We start from the raw sequence: 19,186 nt of genomic DNA, 5'->3' as shown, positions 1-19,186 counted from the left end.
CCGGCATGAGCAGAGCTTGCCGTATACGCCGGCACTCCCCATTCACTTCAATGGGACTGCACGGAGTGAAAGAAGCAGCCCATTCATTTCTATGGGGAGCGCTCGTATCCCCGCTCCCATAGCAATGAATGGAGCTGCTTTAGACGCCGCTTATTCTGAACGTGTTTTACGTTCAGAATAAGCTAGCGTTTACTCAGTGTGAATGCACCCTAAGGCTCCACTTTGTGGAAATACAGGGTTTTTGCTGCGTTTTACAGTACCAGTAAAGTGAATGATATTTCATTAATCTCATCCACATATTGCAGAAAGAAGAGCCATGAAAAGACTGCATTTTTTAAAACACAGCACATTAGTTTTAGCGTTTTCTCCATATATTTAAAGGGGTTTTCAGGCAAACTTTTTTTTAAGTTAGTACCGTACTATCAATGGGTTAATAAATACACCCATATACCTTTAGCAGTATTTTGAGTGATTTCTGGGTGTCTCTGGTATCTTCTTCATTTGTTTACCTGGTTCAGCTTCCTGCTATGTAACTTCCACAGTAGCTCCCTCTCACTTCACTCCCCCGTCCTTTCTCCCTGCTGCCCATAACCCCCTCCTTGTCTCTCTAGCTATCCCACCCACTACTAGCCCTTCCCTACCTACTCAGGCCAACCCCTGACTCCATTATATACTTACCTCTCTTCCTTCCAGTTTTCCTCCTGCAGGACAGCCCCTTGTTCTGATTCTGCTGGCATGCGCTACTGTCTCATTGCTTCTCTGTTCTCTGTAGCTGGTGATCAAACTCTACTGCGCAGACGTGGGAGCTACATAGTAGAGGTGGATTATTGGCTGCAGAGCATCGCTGGGACAATAGTGCGCGCCGGCAGAATCAGAACAAAAAGAGGGCTGTCCCGCAGGAGGAAGACTTGAAGGAAGATAGGTAAGTATGATGGAGTGGATGGGAGAGAGTATTAGTAACATTCTGATACTGGAAACGGAAAAACAGATCATCACCCGATAACAAGCATATTTACCCAGGGATTATAGGTAAATATACATTTTTGATAAATTATGTTATTTAGAAAGGGGAGGGTGTTTAGATTAGTGTAGGGATTAGTTTTTAACCCGGACAATCCCTGTAATAGGGGAAGAAAAAAACACAAAAAAACTCTGCTATGTTTTTTCTGCAGTGCTTTGCTACGTGAGGTCTTAGCCTAAAAGTGTTTTTTCCTCTAAGGTTGAGGCCCCACATTGCAGAAACGCAGCTTTTTTTGTTGTAGATATTGCTATGGTTTTTTGAGCCAAAGCCAAGAATGGGAATGGCTTAAATAGGAATGGGAAATATATAGAAAGCTCTGATACTTCTACCATCTGCTGAATCCACTCCAGGCTTTGGTTTAAAAAAACACAGCAAAAACTGCAACAACAAAAAAAGCTGTGTTTCTGCAAAGTGGGGCCTCTGCCTTATCCTTGGATAGGAGATAGGTTTACCACTGGGAATCCAGCAGTCAGACCCCTAGTAGATGTCCCTAAATGCCCTGTGTGAATGCAGTGGTAATGCATATGTATGATCACCACTCCATTAAATTCCATGGAACTGATGAAGATAGCCAAGTACAGTTTGCCAGTCAGGGGTAGTGCCTGAATCCACTGGACTTCGGGGACCGTATTTTCGTGACTGCATGGGGTCCAAAGAAAGACTTATCACTTGTAGTCAGCGGATAAGCTTTAGTAATGGGACATCCCTTTTAAGGTGCAGCGACTACTTCTTGTTTAAGTGTTTGGCCCGTCTTGTCAGATCTTAGTCACGTTGTTTAGTTGTAGCAGTTTTGGTTATATTTTCCACCTTTCTGTAAAACATCACACACCTTTCTATCCCCACAAACACAGATCTATCACATTATAAACAGCATGTTCTCGCAAGGCACCATTTTAATCATGAATAACATACAATCTTATTGAGGTAGTTGCATTTCTGACTGACTTTCTGAACAAATCACAAATCAAAAGATGAGAAGTATAAAGAGTGCCCATTTTTAATATACAGATGGTAGTTTAGGGGAACGGGTCTGCATAGCACTTCTTAACAGATCCATATCCATGTATGTTCCCTGGTGAGTGATACGTGACTGGTTATGCTGCAGGACACCTGCTCAGGCTTATAGCACCATGGACGTCTGTTAATTTACTAAAGTTGATGACTTTCTTATTGACTTTCAGGTTCTTCATACAGCCAACAAATGATCTCCTCACAGGAGGCCACCGTGTTTCCAAGGCATCTGAAACAGAGCAAGATCTTGTAAGCTGAACAGAATGACTCAGGAGTTCAGTTATATAGACGGTATACATGTCTCCAGCTAACACAATCCTTTCTGAAATAACCAAATATACTGTAATATAGTTTCATATTTCAGAATGTACCGCTACTAGGTATACGTAGCTGCCAAAAGCTGAAGAGGGTTCACGGATGTCTGTTATTTTACTAAAGTTATTGACTTTCTTATTGACTTTTAGCTTGTTCATGCAGCCTACAAGCGGCATGTGCTGATATACAGTATACTGCTTTATGAGTCCTATGTAGGCTGACTTATACACTGTGTACATATGGTTGTAACTAGACAGTTTTAAACATAAATATGTTTTAACTGGATTTATTTGGTTTGTTTCATTATGATGAGGACAAGGAATAAAGAAGGGGTGTGTATAATGGTGAACTATGCCACAGAAGAAGCCAGGGTGGACAAATTTCTAGTTGTATGTTGGTGTGGATTTTAGTGATATGCTGTTTTACATGCTGCATTCAGTAGATATAGGGGGTGCACTGGTAGGAATTGCTCGCAGGCTCTGGAACATGAGAGGATCCAAAGGCTCCTCTACCACATAAAATTTATCACTATTCTATAAGGCACAGGACAGATAGGGGCCCTATCGCAGATTGCACTGGGGCCCAGGAGCTTCAAGATACACCTCTGACTGTAATCCTGTATCATAAATATCTTTGTGGAAGAAGAAGTCGTTTCTGCTCTGCTGGAGACCCCCTATTTCCGTTCTCTCCTAAACTGGTGAAGAGCAAGTAAATAAAGTAGATAAAGAGTGGAACAACTTTTATATTGATAAAATAGGGGCATTTAACTCCCAAGCTGTTTTGCCCTAAAGAGGGTAGAGTCACCCACTTTTGGGCAGGGTTTTGTATGACACACCCATTTTTGGGCTGCAACATACCAGAATTCTTTCTGAAAGTGTGACAGCCCATCCTGCACAGATAACAACTATGATGCCATCATTTTTGAATTAACAACTATAGAATTTTTAGTTTTTCATATAATACATTGAATTAACCTGCACACTCAAGACAAAAAACCTCATATGGGCCCTGTACTTGCTGGGCTCCATAGTATCTCTAATACCTGCTCTCTGGAATTTTACACCCATGGTTGAGGTATTACTACTTTAGGCATACAATTACGCTCTAGCCTTTCGTGATAGTTTACATATTGCCAGACTAACAATCTGTATATTTGTTAATATTATTACTGTATGTTCTGTAGTATGGACAGTTTTATCGGAAACCATAACAGGTCTAATTGGGAAAAACACTTTGCAGTCCTTTAAGTACTCTTTATGAGAATGATGTCTACCTGGTAGTCCACCAATGTACAATGTGGCCTCTTTGCTGGATCTCAGTGCGGAGTTGGGGCCAGCTGTGTCTTTGGACAGGTTATCTACATCCAGCCATATTGTGTTATCTCTTTGCCTCACTGCAAAAAAAACATAAAAAGTAATTTAGCAATTTTTGTTTCCAATGTAAACAAAACAGTCGACATAAGATGTAGTACACGCATATTAATAGTACATGGCAACAGCTTGTAATGTGTTAGTTAGTACTTATCCTGAGGAGATTAATTCTGCAGAACTAATTAGACGAATACGCTCTTCATGGCGATAATTGTTACTAACCGCCTGCCTAGCACTGGGACGCTACATTAAGCATGTACATTGGGGGAAATTTAACAAGGCCATGTACTCTGCTAGCTATGAGCCTTTAACCATTTACTGTTCTAAAGTAGTGCTGCACTGTTTTTAGGAGCCGTGAGCAGATCTGAAAACTACATTTGTTAGGTCTCTCAAGAATGAATATGCAAATGGAAAAAGAATTAAAATCAAGGCTCATTAATGTCTATGTATTAACATGCATTAGTGGATATACGGCAGACATCGCTTGCACACAAACTATTAAAGAATCACATAGAAGTACTGTATCTAGACCTTGTACTGCCTGAGGGAACAACTCAGATAAGCCTTGTTTCATCTGACAAAATGCAGCATTAATATGTAAGCTACAGTATATGAACGTGGCTATAGAAGACACCAAATGTCCATAGAGATCAATACACAGCCAATACTGTGAATGCGTAATGTTTTTACACTGATTCCAGAAAATCCCAGCAACGTGCCTTTATGTGGTCATCTAGTGTTTTGGGGACCTTATATGTTGGGAGAGCTATTATTTTAACCCATTTATGAAAACCCTTTTTAACACCACCTTAGGATATTCATATCACCTTTAGTAACTCCATTGCTGATTCCTGGTTAATAAAATAGTGCAATACTCTGCAATATTTTGACCAGTAAAATGACAGGAACCTGACAAAACTCATTATAGTTAAGGGGGATCATCAGGTGTCATTGGTGACCTTTGTGATGGATCCAGCACTGTCATCAGTTTTGATAGCACCAGAAATGAAAACTGCAAATGTGAGTTTGACTTTAAGCTAAGGCCCCACGTTGCGGAAACATAGATTTTTATGTTGCAGATTTTGTTGTGATTTTTTTTGAGCCAAAGCCAGGAATGGATTGATAGAAAGGGAGACGTATAAGACCTTCCTATATATTTCCCATTCCCTTTGTAGCCATTCTTGCCTTTAGCTTGAAAACCCCCCAAAACAAAACGCAACAATAAGAGCTGCATTTCCGCAACGTGGAGTTTCACCCTTAGAAGTTAATATTACAGTGAAGTCCATTCAGGCCACATTCACACTGGGCAGTCATGGTGCAGCAGAAGCCATAACATTACTGTACAGCAGTGATTTCAGTCTTACGCAGTTTATCAGCTAGCATGGGCAAGGCCTATATGGAATGCATTACGGAAGCTACACAACCCTACACTACATAATAAACAATACTAATTAAAGTCCATGAACTCTATACAGAGACATATACTATGTGCAGAAATTACTAATAGCAAAATGTATTGGTCTTTGTTACCTGTTATAGCATGCCATTTTCCATCACAAAGCAATGCAGCTGGGGTAACTGAAGCCTGGAAATTGCCCTTATTGTTTGTTACAGACAAAGTTACCTAGAAGAAAAACACAACACAAATGAAATAAGGCTACTTTCACACTATTGTGCAGTGTCCAACATATGTGCTGGGAAAAACAGATCCATTCATCCGGGCAAAATAGTGACCTCCATCACAGCGGTGCACTTCAGTATCCATTTTTTTGCTGTATGGAATATAACAGCTGATTGTGGTCTTCCACAAGAAGAAACAAAACCCCAGTATACTGCCCTCTATACCTTATTCTACAACCACGGCAGAATACATGGAGCTGATGTGATGCAGCCATTACACAGATACAGGAGATGAGATATCCGTTCCATTCTCTGTATTAGCTCTGGTGCTAGACGTGAACAGTGGAATGGTGGGTATGTCAGCTAGAGACCCACACCAATCTGATAGTGATGACCTATCCTTAGAAAAACTCCATGAAAACATGTATAATCCATGCACTCACCTTCCCATTCTCTGTGTATAGACTTAGACTCTTTTCTTTTCCTTCCCCTGTATGTAGCAGAACAGATTCTTGACTTTGTGGTCGGATGTCCAAAGATATCTCAAACTCATGTCCCAAGTTCAAAGCATTATCTTAGATAAACAAAAGAAGGCAAGTTATGATGGATCAGCAGGAAAGGGGTCACTTAAATCATTCACGAGAGCCTCTACTTACCCACGGCCACATGTCCTGACTCCTGTGCAAAATACACTCCTGCCTCATAAGAGCCATCGTGGCAAGGAGTGACCCCGACAATTCTAGACGGCCTGTCTAACATCACCTCATTCATTTTGACCATTTTCAAGCAGCCAGTAAAGCTTTTCTTGGGGATTCCCTGAAACATATATTATAATAAATGTCAAATTATATGCATAAAATATAATTTTCTTTCATATAAGGAAAAGGGACATAAGTAGATAATATTTCATTTACACTGTGCTAATAAAATCGTATAGTCACCCGGTCATCCTGTCCTCCACATTCTTATGTCACTACATAACCTGCAAGGTTTTCCATTCAAGACCTATAAGTACCACCACGCTGGCTATAACCAGAAGCACAAATACAGTAAATCCTCCTTGAGTGATCGAAAATTAAATTGAAAAGTGGTCTTCTCAAAGGCAGGGGCATAGGTATAGAAGGGGCAAAGGTAGCAATTGCTACAAGGCCATGGAGCTTGAAGGGGGTTAAAGACCTCTCTATAAAAAAGAAGGCATGAAAGTTGTGGATAGCACATGGTAAGTGAGGGCCCTGTTACAGATTTTGCATTGGGACCCAAGAGCTTTAAGTTACACATCTGCTCAATGTCAGTATGTATAATATGGGTTAAAGGAGTTTTTTGGGATTTTTTAATTGATGACCTATTTTTAGCATAGGTCATCAAATGAAGATATGTAGGTGTTTGACACCCCAGATCCCTGTGGATTAGTTTGAAACAGCAATGTCACTCTTCTGCTTCTGCGCTGCTTCTGCTTCACAGGCCATGTGACACCATGTTCATTGGTTACATGGCCTAATTGCAGCTCAGTCCCATTCAAGTGAATGGACTGAGCTGAGATATTAAGCACAGGTGCTGTACAAATGTATGGTGCTGTGCTAGATAAGCACAGAAGATGCTGCAGCACTCACCTAAATGCTGCAGCCTATTGAACAGCAGATCAGCCGGGGACCTAGGTGCTGGACCCCTGCCAATCTTTCACTGCCTTTAAGGGTCTCAAGCTGTACTATTGGCACCTTTACTAATAAATATAGTTACATTTATATAACACTGATAGGGTACACAATCAGATCAATGTTCTTTTGACCTCTTTTACTAAATTCACCACTCTCTGCCATAGTGAATTCATTGAATTATTGAACGATATTGAATCATGATCAACATGGCTAGATAACTGCTAGAGCATCTGTCTGTTTTCAGCCTTACAAAGTATATTACTGTTCATACCTGCACTTTCAGAGAAGGAACACCTCCAAGGAAGAGAAGTGACATATTCTCCAAACTCAGGTGTTTAGGTAGAGTTCCTTTACGAGCTTTAAGACCATCAATAACAAGCCGACCATTTGTCCCATCCCAGCTGAAAGCGACCTAAGCAAAGAAAGAATTTGGATTAGTAAATCATAAATGCTTTTGGCAATTCGATTCCTTTGACTTTCACCTATATGGGTAATCATATGTGACCAATATGAATATACTATGTACTGGTTTGTGTATGGGCATGAGATGAGGATTGATCAGCATCGTCATAAAATGATCTGTATCAGGAAATTCTATAGAGTAGCATATTTACGAGGGTGTCACATGTCCCTACTAATGTTGCTGATTGGTTGAGAAAATTCACATATGGAGGTGGGCACTGTAGTTACATTTTGCTTCATATTAAGACATCATCTAGTTCAGTAATAAGTAACATAAAACATAAATTGACCATAATATTAATATTTTGTTACTGGGTCATTATCAGGTCACAGAAAACTGCAATAAAAAGACATTACAAATTTGTAACTATCGATATTAAAAAAGTGTTTTCACATACCGTATGCCACTTTCCATCATTGTACTTTTCTTGACTTCTTATTTTAAGTTTATTGCCTTTGGTGCCAACAGAAAGAACCAACCGGCCCTTGGATATATGAAGGGCCAGGTAACTGGACTCCTGGTTATCAGTCATGAGGAAAATAAGGCCGGACGACTGTTCAGTTTGCACCTCTAGTGAGAAGTGTGACCTGAAGACAAAAGTATGAACTATGAGTTATTAAAAATATATCATATCCATTTAGTATGAGCTCATTCTCTGTGTATATATTAGCTAAACGCTAACCATATCCCTTACATAGGTAATGGACAAGGAGTGACAACAACTACCAGCCACCATTACAGGCGTCTCCCAGTTTTAGACCTTATGCACACAGCAATGTGTTGTATAAGGAGATTATATGGAGACTCATGAAGCCCTGGGACTAGAGCTGTAGATATATCCATGCTGCATCCGTAACTTATCTCTGGTTCTAAAAAAGAGAAGCCAAACATAATGATATTTATTAGTATGTTAACCATCATATATACCTCTCCTTGAAACTGTGCTTGCTTAAATCGAAGACCAAGTGACTTGCGGGAGAGTCTCCAAATTTATAGGACCTCAGGTTAGATGTGAAGTTTGAGTGAGGAGAGCAGCCATGTGACTTCTTCAGTCCAGTTTGTGTATTCAGCAGATTGCTTATAATGTCCAGGCCTGACTGTTAGAGAAGACACACAAGTCCAATTACGTATACGTTTTAGTAATGTAAAGTCTTTTAGAAGCCTTATACTAAACTGAATGCCCAATGGCTGAATTAGCTACATGACAATGTCAACTACCAATGCTAGAAAAAAATTACTTTCAGGAAAATTGAAGGATAGTCTAAAATTGGTCAGTTCTTTAAGCCAAGGAGTAGTTCACATAAATCTAAGCAGAGAAAGAGCAAAGACAGTATTCAAGTCACATATAGTTGTGTCAAACTGCTTGTGGCTATTGCCATGTGGTTCCCAGTCATGTATGAAAATCTACTTCTTGTAAGGTCACCATTACAGCACTAGATTATATCACCACATAAACCCATGAACCCAGAACTTACCATGTCAAAGTCATTGAGTCTGAGATTTAAAGGCTGCCTGAATTCACTTAGTATCAGAGGCATGGGGGCTTCCTCTGGGGTGCACACTCCCAGCGACACTTTATTCTTCTCTGTATTGTCAAAAAGGTTCTGTACAGTAGGATTTTGCAGAGCTCTAAAATACAGAAAAGGAAAAGTAGGCAAAATTAGTATGAGCTTGTGTCTTCTAGCTGTGACATCTATAATGGAAACTGCAAAGATGGCTCAGGATGCTGTAGGTTCCCGGATGTGCCTGAAACCCTAGCCACAAAACAAGATGTTTATAATCCCTGCCTACTGAGGACCAGCAGGTAGGTGAATATTGTTTTTTTTTGTTGTTTTGTTTTTTTAAGAAAACTACCCATTTCGAGGGTTTTCCAGTTTTCCATTTTGCCCCAGACATAATACAAATAGGGCCCTGCAATGCAATTGTTAGAAACAGAAAAGCAATGAAATTACCTTTTAATAAAAACATTTGTCATGCAGCCCTTGAAGCCATTCCCTCCAATGTATATGTCAGTGGGTGAATAGCCTGGCCTCCTGGAACTGTCGGTGTTTTCTTTTTCTTCATTGTCATCCACCAGGAGTTTATACCTGAAATAAGGAGGTGAGTTTTATTTCTCAGCCACAAAAGGAGATCCTAGAGTCACTGGAGAGGGTCGGGAATATTTGTAACCAATATTGTCTGCAACTATCGGAAATGAGCCCAATAAAAATACAGTCCAATAACTAATGGATAGTAATAAGATTACATGCTAAAATTCTCGCTGTCTGCAGCCATCATTAGAGGGATTAAGGATCTTAATGAAGATTAGGGAGATATCCCATGGAAATTGTTTATCACCTACTTACAGGATAGCTGATAAATACTGTATACTGTAACGCTAGGTGACATCAATACAGTTCTGGTTACAACTCTCATGTCACATAAATATTCTATATATAATATAATACCCAGGCTGCTAAAAAGCATGGTGACAATGCAAAGCAAGTAAAAATATTTGGTAGGTTTACATGCAATCCTATATAAAACTGCTGTGTGCTTTCAGAATGTGAATACCAAGTAAATGTAATTTCCATGTAGGGTATACCACTCCTCCTCCTTTTATTACAGGTTTCTAACCTATGACACAGCAGCCCGCAGCCATCTATAAATAGCCCCTAACTCTCCCAACAGCTCCACTGACGCAAGACTGAATTTTTAGGGAGACACAAAGGTGTTAATTAGTCTCTTGGGGGCGCAGGGACTTGTCTGATGTGGGATATAACAGCGTGTATTTAATCTCCCGCTGTTTCCGCAGACTGTAATTTATCTGCGTTCATGTACATTACTGTGTGCTCTTCTTGAGGCTACAATCTCGGTAATGTAAAGGCAGATGTAAGGAATAGCTGAAGATCCGGTTACTGTGAAGTTTTTCTGATTGTCGTCCATATGTTTTACTTTCTGTATATTGATCAAATGATTGTGGAGCTCAGAGCATTGCCTCTCATCTTCAGATACTACTTCTCTACCAGGTGCTGCCAGTAATACAAGCGCAAACATAAGAAAGCCTTTGGACTGTGACATGTACATTACTATGTAACCTTACGGCTCCAGAGATACATTGATCATGCTTTTTCTGGTTGGGGGGAGGGGACGTCTGGTCTATTTATATACTGCATACCCATAATTCTGTTCCTGCGTCCTGATGGATATAGCAGAGTCATGTGTGTATGGATTTATCTTCGTTTAACATAGTTTAAAGGGATGTACAATATAATATATTTTAATATCAGCACATATTGTAAAGCCAGAGGCCATGAAAGCAAACTGTGACAGTATATGTGACATTCACATTCAACTCCAACAACAACTAGCATGGTTTCCTTAAAGGTTTACACAGTATTGGAATAAAGTAGTGGATTCCTAGGGATGTCGTGAGGCTGAGACACTTTTGTGCTTTATATGACTTTTATACACTATTAATACAGAGGAATTCCATAAGACAGGCTTGTTACTTACTCATTGTCAGCTCTTATCACTGACACGTAGTGAAGTTTTCCATCACTGTACTTGTTCCTGGATCGCAAGTTGACATTGGAATCAGTTGTAGTTACAGTTACTGTTCCATCCTCTAGAGAGACGTGTAATTCATCTGACTGTGGGCAGGGAAATAAGATGCTGGTAAGTTCATTCAGTCAAGTAACTCATGAATACCATGGGGCAAATTTACTAACTGAAATGTGTTACAATTCTGGCTTAATTTGCTGCGAACAACTGGGTTGCAAACTATGCAGAAGATTTATGATGCGTATTAGAAATTTTCTTCCTTGTATAATACAAATGTCTGCCAAAATTCTAGTGCAGAGGGAAGAGGAAGAGGGAGAAGGGAACCAGTCACATAGAAAGAAGTCATGGCGGGAGTGCAATATGTAAGGGCAGGTGCTGTAACTCTTATGGCACCTTGGAGCATCTGAACGAGGGACGTAAAGCTGCACAAATCAATCATGGTAAAGCCTCTAATAATACACCATTACTAGCCCATGCCAATACACCCTCAATGTGAATCTTATTTTACACATATTGCCTAGAAATGGATAAATAAGGCTAAAGTCTGTACAAACCTGTGTTTTGTGATTTAACAGCATGGCATCAACCTGAGGAGTCTGGAAACCAAATGATGCTTGGAAATCACCAGGGAAGGAGAATCCATCTGGCTTCAGTCCCAATGTTCCTCCACTGGAGAACTCTGCAGAGCGGATAGTCTAAAACAAAACGGTAAAATGTAGTTTCATAGCGTAAAACACTTTGCAATCCATGTGACATAACTTGCAGTCGGACACCACAACATAATTTATTGGGAAGCAGATTGTCTTCAAAATGGAGCATATCCACTATAACATAAAAACACAATCTACATAGCCACTGTGTGAGCATTTTTATAGTAGACTGTTCACCATTGACTGTTCTTCCTATACAATCAGGTAAGTTTGTGAATACATTACACAAATTACTTGGCATTGATCCTTTGTTATAGTCCAGAGCTGAATTCACAATTCTGCGGACTTCAGAGCTGCTCAGGTCTTCTGGAATGGGTGCCGCTCTTTTAGAGCTCTCTATTTTGGTTTAGACTGGGGGCTCCAATCAGAGAGTTCCCCAATATGATGTCAAGAAACCCAAATTGGGCTTAAAGAGGGTGTGTCTTCATAAAACCACCCCCTAAGGGCCAGTCCACACGGAGTTAACGGGCGTGCATTCTGGCACGTATACACGTATATACACGTTAACTCCGTGTGAACTGGCCCTTAAGTAGATTTGTGAAACCAATTTCTAAAAATGAAAGTCTAACTTACGCTCCATTCACTGTAACATCTCCTGCTGACTCCATAGGTTTCTTTGAATGAAGCCGCACTCACAGGGGTCTTCACATTTTTAACACATCCTCGGAAAGGCGGAGTGTTTATGTTAAACCTGTTTAGAGAGAAAGTAAAATATATTCAGTGACTTGGTGGTGAACGATAATCTTTACAGTCACTAGTTTTTCCCTTTGTAAACCTTTGCTTATATGTTATGAGACTTGAGATCCACCAGACCTAGCCCTGAATGTGGCCACCAGTTACTGTAGATATAACAGTACTTAAAGACTCATTCTCAAGGCTTCATCGACTTACTTTTCTCTCAAGACGGTTGGGGCTCCACCCAAATAGTATGTGCTGAAAGTAAATGCATCCACATTACTAGCATTTAGGACTTCTCGATCTTGACGTATACGAATGAATTTATCACTTGGCGCCACTAACACCTCAATCTATGAAAGAAAAGAAACATTTATAACAGCAAGGCGGTAAAATTATACAGTATAGTATAATACATAGTAATAAATTGCTTGAAAGCAAGTGTCAATGTAGGAAGTAGAGTATGGCGTGCTATACCATGGCTACTGAATAGTAAATACAGTACAACTTCAGTAGGAAAGCCACTAGATAAGTACATAGAAAAAAAATCTGGAAAACATGAAATCTTATATAGTATGCAAGTACTTACAAGGATTTCTTGTCCTGTATTTATACGCTTGAATGTGACATTTTTCTTTTGCTGCTCTGGATTAGAATTTATTTTGTATTTAAGGACTAGGATGCCATCTTCAATCTCAACACTTAGGTAACTATCCTGCAATGAAAACACAAAATACAAAGCACAAGTATGAGTGTTACTATAGTTATACAGTATATCAGTGTGATAGTTAACTGCACCACACATTATTATATGAATGTTACTTTAGATATACATTGTATTGTATGCATGTGTGAGTGTTAGATGTATCTATGTATGAACCTTACACAACCTTAGATATACAGTGTATAAGTGTGCATTATATGTCTAAGAATAAACTGCTCTCACACATTACTATACGAATGATACTATAGTTCTAAAGTGTATAAGTGTTATTATATCTCTATAGTATGTATAGGGTGCACTCGCTCATTGCTTTACATTACACTACATCTATTTTGTGTATATGAATGATACTATAGTTAAAGTGTATAAGTGTTATTATATATCTATAGTATGTATAGGGTGCACTCGCTCATTGCTTTACATTACATTACATCTATTTTGTGTATATGAATGATACTATAGCTAAAGTGTATAAGTGTTATTATATATCTATAGTATGTATAGGGTGCACTCGCTCATTGCTTTACATTACACTACATCTATTTTGTGTATATGAATGATACTATAGTTAAAGTGTATAAGTGTTATTATATATCTATAGTATGTATAGGGTGCACTCGCTCATTGCTTTACATTACATTACATCTATTTTGTGTATATGAATGATACTATAGCTAAAGTGTATAAGTGTTATTATATATCTATAGTATGTATAGGGTGCACTCGCTCATTGCTTTACATTACACTACATCTATTTTGTGTATATGAATGATACTATAGCTAAAGTGTATAAGTGTTATTATATATCTATAGTATGTATAGGGTGCACTCGCTCATTGCTTTACATTACATTACATCTATTTTGTGTATATGAATGATACTATAGCTAAAGTGTATAAGTGTTATTATATATCTATAGTATGTATAGGGTGCACTCGCTCATTGCTTTACATTACACTACATCTATTTTGTGTATATGAATGATACTATAGTTAAAGTGTATAAGTGTTATTATATATCTATAGTATGTATAGGGTGCACTCGCTCATTGCTTTACATTACATTACATCTATTTTGTGTATATGAATGATACTATAGCTAAAGTGTATAAGTGTTATTATATATCTATAGTATGTATAGGGTGCACTCGCTCATTGCTTTACATTACACTACATCTATTTTGTGTATATGAATGATACTATAGTTAAAGTGTATAAGTGTTATTATATATCTATAGTATGTATAGGGTGCACTCGCTCATTGCTTTACATTACATTACATCTATTTTGTGTATATGAATGATACTATAGCTAAAGTGTATAAGTGTTATTATATATCTATAGTATGTATAGGGTGCACTCGATCATTGCTTTACATTACACTACATCTATTTTGTGTATGTGAATACCTCTTTCTCTGCAAAGAAGAGCAAGCCGACATCTGAGGTGGTTGCAATGGTTTGCTCGAAGCGCAAGTATCTGATGGTGGGCACATTGTATGATATGGTGGCATAGCCAAAACCTTCAAAGAAACTTCTTTCTGATTCTTCCTTATATCTATTTGGCAATAAAAATTTTCAGTTAAATAATGAAGTAAAAATAAAATACTAAATTATATCCTACATAACAAGTATATCACATGTAAAGATAACATGATTGTTCCCTAGTATATAAAAGAACAAACCAAAGAAAGTGTTTGCTTATTCCTTACTTTGCTGAAAAGCCACATTTCATTACTGCATTTATAGACATTCGTGGTAACATAGCTGTCACCAATGGTCATACATCTATCCATACAATATTACAAAATATAGAATATATTTGTCATGGATTTTAGGGTGAAGATCTCGTCATGTCAACAAAGTTATTTTAATTTCTGTACTGTAAATTGTTGCAGAATTTTGGTGTGAAATTCACACCGAAAATATGTGACAACTCTACCAAGTCTGAACTCATCCTTGAGGGAGTTATCAGTTTTGGGTAATCCCTCTTTGTTAGGTTCTGCAATGATGAAGTGATCACTGCTGGGACTCTAACAATGGGGCAACCCAGCAGCAAGCGGTCACCTTTACTAGCATACCTTTTACAGGGCTCAACTTTCGTGGTGTCAATATTAAATGTCTGACGGAAATTGTACAAGCTGATAGCATTTTGGTTCAAGTCATCTAGTTCAATGCAGCCTTGGTATTTCGGAAAATTCAGTCTGGGTGGAGGCTTTTAAAATGAAATAAAAAAAGCAAACACGGGGTTAACAAATCTTGAGAGGGAAAATTTTCATCCTTTAGACTGTGTTCACATGGAGGAATTTGCTGCGGATTTGGGGGAGGATCTTGCCATAAGATAAGGTTAATACATTGTATATGTTCAAAAGGAATAATATCACAAGTTAGATTTCTGAAAATGAATAATTCATGCAAGGACTTTTCTGATTTCCATATTTGTACTAAGTAAGGAGTTTTCCACCCTAATGTGAGGCAACTGTCTCATAAGTGGTTTAGCTTTCTCTAGATAAACACAGTAGGATTATAGACATAACCTGATAGACCTGTATTTTTTCAACCTTATCAAGTATGTACAGAATAGTAACTATGTTGATGACATGACCATTGACAAGGTCCTATTTATTTTGTATCTGCATCATGTATTACTTGTGAAATTAATCAGATAAAACATGGATTCCTAAATAATTTCTTAGACAATAAGTGTCCCTATAACAAACCGTATGTGTAAAAATTATCATCTAAGCAACTGTCTAAAAGCCTGTTTGTAGAAAACAAGAGTGGGTTCACATATTTATATATTTGCGGTATTTTAGTATGTAAAGTTGTGTATATTTGGCCATATGTTTCTGCTTAGTCAGCTGAGAAAACCCCTTAACGTACCTACAGAATGCATATTATGGCACCCCCACATAATACATGATGTACATAATTTACATACATGATGGACATTATAGCGAAGGTATTCTCTACTGGTGGCTATATTTGTGAGTTATTCACTCCTGTCTGGTCCTCAGTTATGCCATGATGTAGAACTAGAATGTCATCACATGACACAGATGAGGACCAGAAGTAGTAGGATACCATAAATACAGCCACCAGTAAGAAGATTATCTTCAATACAATTTACATTGCACACTTTCTAACAGGTCAGAGAATAAAAGGATTTGTGGGAGAATGCTTCTCACTAAAGATTATTCTGTAAATTACAAAATAACGGAGTTGCACTTAATATTTTTATATGCTTAAAACAAAGGAAAATATTTTCTGATTATAAATGCAGACTTTTACATAAACTCACAGTGAAGTCATCTGGGTATCCTCCAACATAAAAGACAACATCCTCAGCATTTAGATTGAGCAGAGTGCGTCTTTGTGTCTCAGCCGTGTACGTGCGGGTCTGGTCTGGATTACTGGATGTGTATGATTTTGTGTAATTCAGAGTAACATATTGGTAGATCCTGAAATAAGACATTACATTTAAGATGGATGCATATCAACAATGTATTGGAGATAGGTAGGTAACTATCAGGGACGTATTAAAATTTCACTTTTATTGATATGTTATAGCTAAAACAATAGCCGAGATTATCTTAATCTTTGCCTGAAGCGGCGTTTCAACATACTAACACTCTCCCTGTCAGCATGAATCATCAGAGGCTTTTGTTGTGCACAGGAGATTAACTGACCACTATCAAAATCACATTAGCGTCTTATGATATGACTCCTGTTTCCCCCATGGCAAAGATTAAGATAATCTCGGCTATTGTTTTAGCCCTATAGCAGGCAAGGGGAATTGAGCTGTCTGAGCTGCATGTGATTTATCAGCAGCAGAGCAGCTTTATCAGCAGCAGAGCAGCTCTACCCGGATAACTACTTTAGCCTTAGATAGGTGTTATTATCCGGTTACCCTGTATACCAGCCTGCTAACAAGTCCTCTTTTGTAGGCATTCTATTGCACAGCAGAGAGCTTCAGTGTTTTAACAAAATGAATTATTAACTGTAGCTCCAGCTTATGGGAAGGAAAAATCTATAGCAGTGGAGTTATTTGCCAGCCAGTACTCTATAGATAAAAAAGGCGGCTATAACACACGTTTTTCCAGCCCTGCTCTTTAACCCATTATCCACAACAAAGATAAGAAGTGTAACACTAGTGGGGTAAATAAACGATTGTGGAGGACGGTGTGTCCCACTCCCCCACAGGCTAGGTGGTTGCACATTATCATTACCTTTGTGAATTTTGGGGTATTTTATACCACATTTTTGTTTTGTTGTCTTGTACTAAGTATAGCTTTTAATACATATCAATAAAAGTGAAATTTTAATACGTCCCTGATAGTTACCTACCTATCTCCAATTTTTGTTTATTAACTGGGCACGTAGCATTGGTTATCTCTACTTTAATTTTTGAATATCAACAATGTACCCTTATTTTTAACAGAATGTCAGGTCAAACATTAGAGAGCTAATGTATTAACTAGGAATATTTCCGAATATCAAGTAGAACTCAGAAACTATATTTATAAAGAAGACTCAAAGTTCTGAAAGCTTTCCAGGTAAGGGTAAGTTCAGACGTGTTTTTTGGTCCGGAACCTGAGGCGGAGGCACCGGAGTGCACCGGCATCCGGATGTGCACTCTGCTCCAGATTAGGCCCAATGAATGGGCCTAGTCCGGAGGAGGGAGTGTCTTCAGGCCGAATCGCGAGGCAAAACAGCCTGAAGAATGAGCACCTCGCTTCTTTTTTCCAGGAGCCAGAAGAAATGGCTCTTGGAAAAGAGACCTGAGCGGCTCCCATTGATTTCAGTGGGAGTCGTCTTTTTGGTCAGGATTTTGAGGCCGTAACCGCCAAAAAACTCTGTCTGAACTTAACCTAAGGCAGAGACATCTTTCCAACTTATATACAGCTGAAGTAAAATGCTATTAAAGGGGTTGCCTTGGATTTACGAAAACTTTACCCATTGTAGGAAATAAGATGAAATAAAAAAAACTATATTCATTTTTTTTTAAAACTACCCAACACTCCACTGGTCCCTGGGAATATCTGCTTATTTTCTGCAGTGATTATGCGCCATACATGCACACATGCCCAATGAAGCCATTCACTGGCCTCTGCAGTCACATGACATACCTGCAAACATCACAGTTAAAGCTAGTGATTGGCTACAATGGTCACATGTAAGGCACATGACCACTTCAGGAAGTACGCAGAGACCAGCAGGGAGCACTGGAGGGGACTAAAGAGTTCATTGTAAGATTTTTTTGTTTCATTTCGCCCTATTCCCTGCACTGGGTCAATTTTTTGTAAAACACAGGAAAATGTCTTTAAATGTCAAGTAATTCTCCATCCACATTCTAACCTTTCTAAAACAACTCTGTCCAGTATTGCTTCATCGTGTTTATTGGATGAAATAAAAGGATCCACATTGATTTCAGCCACACTGCCTCCAAGGTTATAGACACACATGAGTCGTCCGTCTTCAACACCGATGCCTATGTAATCCTTGGAAGTCTGAAAAAATATAGAGCTGGTCATATTCTCATACAACATTCTATAGTGTAACAAAGAAAATTATCGATCTGGTGTACTGTATCTGAGCAGCCATGACTACTTTCTGGAAATTATTTTACATTTAGTCTGTCTGTACAGGAATCATATTATACTTAGTAATAAATGGTGTAGAGTGAAAACTTTATCTTTTGTAAGTAATATATTCTCTATTTTCCTTACATCTTTACTTTGTAATAAAAAGAATAAAGTGAATAGTTTATCTATTGTACAGGAATATATTTTCTATTTTCCTTACATCTTTACTGCCGAGATACATCACAAACATATTTGCAGACAGCTGACGTTTCTTGCGATCTCCTCGACTTGGTGGTCTTTGAAGGTAGAATGAAAGTGAAGTATAGGCCTTTAAGTCATCAAGATTGCTTGGAGGTCGAACTTCCACTCCTGAATTGCCATCGAACCTCATTGGAACAACAACCTACAAAGAGATGATAGATCACAATAAGATGGTGTGGGAGAAAACGCTTACATTGTCTTTTCACACAACAATTGGGCTTTTTTTGGCCATATT

The 19,186-nt window shown here is 38.5% G+C and overlaps 1 protein-coding gene across 2 annotated transcripts in view; it reads right to left on the bottom strand.

Annotated features, from left to right (window-relative positions):
- Window positions 1-1,441: 1,441 nt before the first annotated feature.
- The window catches only part of LAMA3 (laminin subunit alpha 3), a 166,430-nt gene continuing 148,685 nt past the window's right edge, over window positions 1,442-19,186 (bottom strand). For both annotated transcript variants that reach the window (XM_075270593.1, XM_075270594.1), the window contains 20 exons: window positions 18,911-19,093; window positions 18,464-18,615; window positions 16,407-16,566; window positions 15,187-15,320; window positions 14,516-14,663; window positions 12,973-13,098; window positions 12,600-12,736; window positions 12,282-12,399; window positions 11,553-11,693; window positions 10,951-11,087; window positions 9,408-9,542; window positions 8,931-9,084; window positions 8,383-8,552; window positions 7,853-8,042; window positions 7,264-7,404; window positions 5,994-6,153; window positions 5,781-5,911; window positions 5,248-5,341; window positions 3,621-3,740; window positions 1,442-2,261 (listed from right to left, as the gene is read on the bottom strand). In XM_075270593.1, the coding sequence (XP_075126694.1) occupies window positions 2,116-2,261; window positions 3,621-3,740; window positions 5,248-5,341; window positions 5,781-5,911; window positions 5,994-6,153; window positions 7,264-7,404; window positions 7,853-8,042; window positions 8,383-8,552; window positions 8,931-9,084; window positions 9,408-9,542; window positions 10,951-11,087; window positions 11,553-11,693; window positions 12,282-12,399; window positions 12,600-12,736; window positions 12,973-13,098; window positions 14,516-14,663; window positions 15,187-15,320; window positions 16,407-16,566; window positions 18,464-18,615; window positions 18,911-19,093 (2,877 nt within the window). In that variant the 3' untranslated portion in view covers window positions 1,442-2,115. The remainder of the gene's footprint in view (window positions 2,262-3,620; window positions 3,741-5,247; window positions 5,342-5,780; window positions 5,912-5,993; window positions 6,154-7,263; window positions 7,405-7,852; window positions 8,043-8,382; window positions 8,553-8,930; window positions 9,085-9,407; window positions 9,543-10,950; window positions 11,088-11,552; window positions 11,694-12,281; window positions 12,400-12,599; window positions 12,737-12,972; window positions 13,099-14,515; window positions 14,664-15,186; window positions 15,321-16,406; window positions 16,567-18,463; window positions 18,616-18,910; window positions 19,094-19,186) is intronic.

Source organism: Leptodactylus fuscus, chromosome 4 (genome assembly GCF_031893055.1).
Source record: "Leptodactylus fuscus isolate aLepFus1 chromosome 4, aLepFus1.hap2, whole genome shotgun sequence".
Classification (NCBI taxonomy): Eukaryota; Metazoa; Chordata; class Amphibia; order Anura; family Leptodactylidae; genus Leptodactylus; species Leptodactylus fuscus.
Note: the sequence above shows the minus strand (reverse complement) of the source record. Positions and strands in the feature narration are given on the sequence as shown.